Here is a 5,546-nt window from a genome sequence, read left to right as displayed (position 1 = left end):
AACAAATATTCAAATTTAGTTTATTAGGACTACTGCAGATAATCACACATGATTTGGCTAATGGTAAACTAGAGAAATAGTCCATGTAAAATTGTTTAATACCTTAAATACTTTTATTTATTTATTATTTGTATTATATTATTTATTTATTATTACTTTAAGAGTCATTGCAAATGCAAGAAGGATGGTACCGCATGCAACACGCACGTGTTTAGTGGCTGTTATTTCATAAGGCCTTGTATTAAAAGGATCTTCTTTTAAATTTTAAATCAAACACATGACAATCATTTGTATCTTATTTGAATTGAAGTTGACTTGATCAAATGACTTAAATACCAAAAAAATAAATATCGTAGCTCCATTATATTCCACAGAAATGATGCACCTTTCCCAGAGACAAAACAAAGCACATTTCAGCATTTGTGTTGCTATAACACAAACCACCTTTCAATTTTAGGTCTTGCAAAGTGAAACAATCTTAGTACATAATTGTTTGCTGTGTTTGGCACTTTTTTGTTTAAAGTTCCACAGTATTGTTGTTGTTTTTTCAGTGCCAGTAGGCTCACAACACAAATCACCTAATTGAATTAGAATATTCCCATATAACACTGTGAATAGCATCAATCAGCGCTTACAGTTAATACTTTAGGGTTTTAAATAGGCTTTAAAACGTAAAATCTGGGTAATTCAAAAATGATTTGATGTGTTAATGAAGTTTATTTAAAAGTGCAGCTTTTGATATATCAAATGAAGCAGACGCGAGAAAGAAGCTTTTTATAATTTACATATACATTACACGTCTATAGGCTGGAAACCAAACGTCTGTATCCGATTTTTACACCCTTGAGTGGCAGCTTGTGTTATAGCAGATAACACACCAGTACAATTACACTCCATTAGTTCAGAAGGCATGCAGGATTTGAAACAAATTCAGTTAAAAACTCCATCAGGTCCATTTCCTCCACAACACAGAATAGACGGAGAGCCACTAGTCGTAAACCAGCAGACCAGACACACACACACACACACACACACACACACACACACACACACACACACACACACACACACACACCCACACACACACACACACACACACACACACACACACACACACACACTAGACACGACACGTCTATCCTGTAACCTCTTCTCGGAGATCAACATCATTTTCACACGTATCCGCCAACAACACCTCCAAAAAGATCTGCAAATAAAAATACAGCAACCTTTTTATATTTCCAACGCTGGGATACAAAAGTACGCACCACCCAAGTGAAGCGGGTACAGACTAGTTCGTGAGAATAAACGGTGGAGAAAACAAAATGATAGTAAAAGTTAATGTCCTCCAATAGCTTTCATTGGGACAGGAATTCTCACCCCTCTTCCGTTCTTTTCAAGAGCTCAGACTGTCCCTTCAAAGCCTGAATAGCCCGACAGGCTGGATGGCTAGACAGCAACTTTCAACTTGACCTTGGCCTCCAGCCGCATCTACCTCCTATGTAAAAACACGCAAGCACTGTCAAGTGGAGAGCTTTTTTCTGTCTTTGCATATTGCAAACATGTCGGAAGTCTAGTGTCTTTAATATTTACCTAAAACCATGACGTTACATCCGATTTTCTTTTATTTCTAACTGAATTTGGCATGGAAATATTTAAAGGGGACCGTGTCTCTGACTGTTTTCTAGAAATATTTGCATAGGCTACATGAATGAAATTCCTTGAAATATGTCGACTCTCATACTTTTCTGTACCATTTCTACATCCTATACTGAACGCTGTTTGAGGTCGGACTGAGGGGTATAGCATACTGCTTAGTGGATCTATGCATCAACGGGCGGCAGAAGTAGTCTACGATTATTTCCTTGTATATCCCGTGGAATAAATATCTTTTAACATTGTGTTTTTCTAAATGGGAATCTCATGTGGTAAATGTCTGTGTAATTACACCCAGTAAGTATAGCGTCGCAGACAAAGGCTAGGCTAGTCAATGTGCGTGCGTATAGGCCATAAAGAAATGCATAGTCATATGTAGATGGATGAGTCATAGCTGTTTTGACCACTTTTGAATAATCGAGTCTTATTTGAACTTCACACATAAAGCGAATCATTTTCATACCAATAATATCTAATTCGGGCATTTGGGATTCTGAAATAAAAAGTAATATGAAAAAGAAGAGGCCACTGTATGTGTATCTGCCGTAATTTTTAAATAAATGGACAACATCCATCTCAATTGAAGCAGACACGATCAAAACCAAGTCCCTTTATAGGTACGGTCACCTTACTTCGCCGCATTTTTCTCCATTTAATTATCTGTACTGGGTGATGTTTACCGTCCTCTTTGCATAGCCTGGTCACGTGATAACATCTGGACCAATGACGGAGCAACCTCTGCGCTCTTGTGCGCGTCAGAGTGGCATTACTCTCTGGGAACCAGTATCTCCTTTTTTCAGTCTCTGGGCTTTTTAAAAAAGAGCCAGAAGCCTCAATGTTGGATGCCGTGCTATGACAACGTCACTGCTCCTCCGTCCTCGCTGGGTCGACCCGTCGGTGATGTTCCTCTACGACAACGGCGGCGGTTCCGATGAAGTGAGCAAGAACATGGAGGGTTTTGCTGGTGGCAACTTTGCTGCGAACCAGTGTAGGAATCTGATGGCGCACCCCGCGTCCCTGGCACCCAGCACGGCTTACTCGTCCAGCGACGTGCCCACCTCTGGTATGGGCGAGCCAGTGAAACAGTGCAGCCCTTGCTCTGCAGCTCAGAATTCATCCAGCGCGTCCCTGCCATATGGGTACTTCGGTAGTGGCTATTACCCGTGCAGAATGTCGCATCACAGCAGCATAAAGTCGTGCGGAGCGCAGCCCCCCTCCGTGTACGGAGAGAAATACATGGACACGTCCGCCTCGGGCGACGACTTCACTTCTCGAGCAAAGGAATTCGCTTTTTATCCGACATACCCTTCAGGTCCATACCAACCTGTTCCCAGTTACCTGGACGTTCCTGTGGTGCCAACTATCGGTGCGCCGTCAGACGCCAGACATGAGTCCCTGCTGCCTATGGAGAGCTACCAACCGTGGACTCTCGCCGCCAACGGCTGGAATGGCCAGGTTTACTGCGCCAAGGAGCAGCCCCAGCCTGGACACATGTGGAAGTCCTCCATACCAGGTAGGCTCTATCCCTCAGAGTCCAGCCTTCACAGGACAGAGCTGTTTGACAAACAGAAAGCACATTGTACAGAATGGCAGTTGTTGTGTCAACTTGCAGAAGAAAGTACAGTATGATAAATAGGTCACAACAAAATGACTGAAATTTAATTAATGCACGGAATGGAAAAATCTTTAGTTTACATGAAAGAAGTGAAATCACTATGCGCTGAGATTATTTTTTAAATTTCCTTTCCAAAAAAAAAGTATACATTTTTTTTTATTAATAAACTGTTATTATCACGAAGTTGTTATTTTTCCTTGATTTATGGATATATTATCCTACATAATCCTACAGGAAATCTTCAAATATGTGATATTACTTGAAAGCATGTGGAAATGTGCTGAGATTTTTATTTGTTTGAAAAAAAATATCATTTTGAGAGTGAGGTAGAACCACTTGTTGAGAAGCAGCTTTTAACACCTTCTTTTGTCTCTTTTCTCTCAGACGCGGTGTCCCACGCCGGAGGAGATTCTGTCTCTTATCGACGTGGAAGAAAGAAGCGCGTGCCATACACCAAGGTGCAACTGAAGGAACTCGAGCGCGAGTACGGCGCCAATAAATTTATCACGAAGGACAAAAGGAGGAGGATATCTGCCCAGACGAACCTGTCCGAGAGACAGGTCACGATATGGTTTCAGAACAGACGCGTGAAGGAGAAGAAAGTTGTCAACAAATTGAAAACCATCAGCTAGTTTTGTATTACGGACACTATCTGTGGGAGATAAACTGCCAGGCCTACACACACACACACACACACACGTGCTCACGCGCTAGGACTTATGGATTGGAACAACGAAACTCCTTCCTGACTGAACATGATTTATTTGAATGTTTCCAAATGATTTCCCGGAGCTTCTGGAACAAAATTTTCCTCCATTTCCTGCCACTTGTTAAATGTTCCTTACGGAATCAAGCGGGTGGTGGGGGGGGGGGGGGGGGGGGGGGGGGGGGGGTATAAAATATAGCCTATAGCTGCAGAATGTGTGACTTTCTTTTTCTTTTGGCATGCTCACTCTCAACACAACTGACCCCAGCTCAGAAAGACGTCCACCGAGCTACGCCTTTATCTGCAAGTTTAACGAGAGTGATAAATGCGAAGATTCACAGGAAGTGACGGTGATTCGGATTTGGACCTTGGGAATGTTAAATATTAATCTTTCCTGGTTTCTTTTAAAAACCTAATCACATGCTTAGCTTGTATGAAGTTTAGTCTTATCATATGAACCCGTGCTCTCATTCGTATCACATCCATGGTGCAATTCTTATTATTATAATGCTTAGATAATCGTTCGGGATATGTCTTCATATCAATTATAGCTTTTATAATGTCTGCGTATTCATGTGGTTGTATATAAAGTAAATTCCGGCATGATATCCAGGTTGTTTGTGTTCGTGAGTCCAGTATGTCGGTATTAAAGTCCGTCCCAATAAAATATGGACTTGGTTTTTTATCCATATTATGTTGAAAATGGATCAGATTCATCGCACGAGACCCTGATGATAGCTCAGTTTATATATATATATATTACATTCAACCTCTTGTCAAAAAAATGCTCTTCTATGATCCCTACACTTTAAAATACAATTTAAGGCCCATTTTCCCGCTGCATGTTACACATTAGTTTTCAATGGAGAAGAATTTCTTGTAGTGGCTTTGCAAACAGCTTTCTTTATCCACTAATACAAATATGCTATACAAATTCTGTTTTGAAATCCAAATATTTGCAATGTGTAGTATTGCCCTGTTTGGCTCTGGAAAAAGAGGAAATAAGTCAGATGGGCCTTGTCTGTTCTGGAAAATAGTCTGGCATCGCCATCTAGCGACGACTTTGTGACATACTCAAGTGGATTATCAGGATTATCACTGGTCCTATACAGAGTTTGAAGGCCTACTTCTTCTTCTTCTTCTACTACTACTAGTACTACTGCTACTAATAATAATAGCAGTAAATTATTGTTATTATTATTCATTTCATTCTATAGCCTAATAGATAGTTGCCTTAATATTTTGACCGAGACAGCAGCCCTAATAGTCTAAACAAATGCAGGTGGAAAGCGCTGGAAAACTTTTAATAATTAAGATGTATAAACCACTGCAAAGGAAAAAAGACTATTACTCACTATTTTGTGTGTGTGACTGTAAAATTAAAACAATCGCTGAAGTAACAAAATTATAGCAAGGGCATTTAATGTTGAAGGGCATTGAGGTAAACGTGTCATTTTCTCCCCAAGTGTGTTTCTTAGTGCTTTTGTTTTATTCATAAGTATGTTAAAGGTAAAATCCATACGTTCAAGGTTACTTTTCAACTGCGTGTCACACTTCAAATATATATAA

At 40.3% G+C, this 5,546-nt stretch overlaps 1 protein-coding gene across 1 annotated transcript; it reads left to right on the top strand.

Moving 5' to 3' along the window:
• The first annotated feature begins 2,453 nt into the window (after window positions 1-2,453).
• Window positions 2,454-4,106, top strand: LOC123976630 (homeobox protein Hox-A13a). The gene is made up of 2 exons (XM_046058930.1): window positions 2,454-3,169; window positions 3,656-4,106. The coding sequence occupies exons 1-2, from the start codon at window positions 2,509-2,511 to the stop codon at window positions 3,901-3,903; spliced, it is 909 nt and encodes a 302-aa protein (XP_045914886.1). The 5' UTR covers window positions 2,454-2,508; the 3' UTR covers window positions 3,904-4,106.
• The last annotated feature ends 1,440 nt before the right edge of the window (window positions 4,107-5,546 follow it).

The sequence above is a fragment of the Micropterus dolomieu genome, linkage group LG09, assembly GCF_021292245.1.
Source record: "Micropterus dolomieu isolate WLL.071019.BEF.003 ecotype Adirondacks linkage group LG09, ASM2129224v1, whole genome shotgun sequence".
Lineage (NCBI taxonomy): Eukaryota > Metazoa > Chordata > Actinopteri > Centrarchiformes > Centrarchidae > Micropterus > Micropterus dolomieu.
This window is presented reverse-complemented; position numbering and strand designations above follow the sequence as displayed.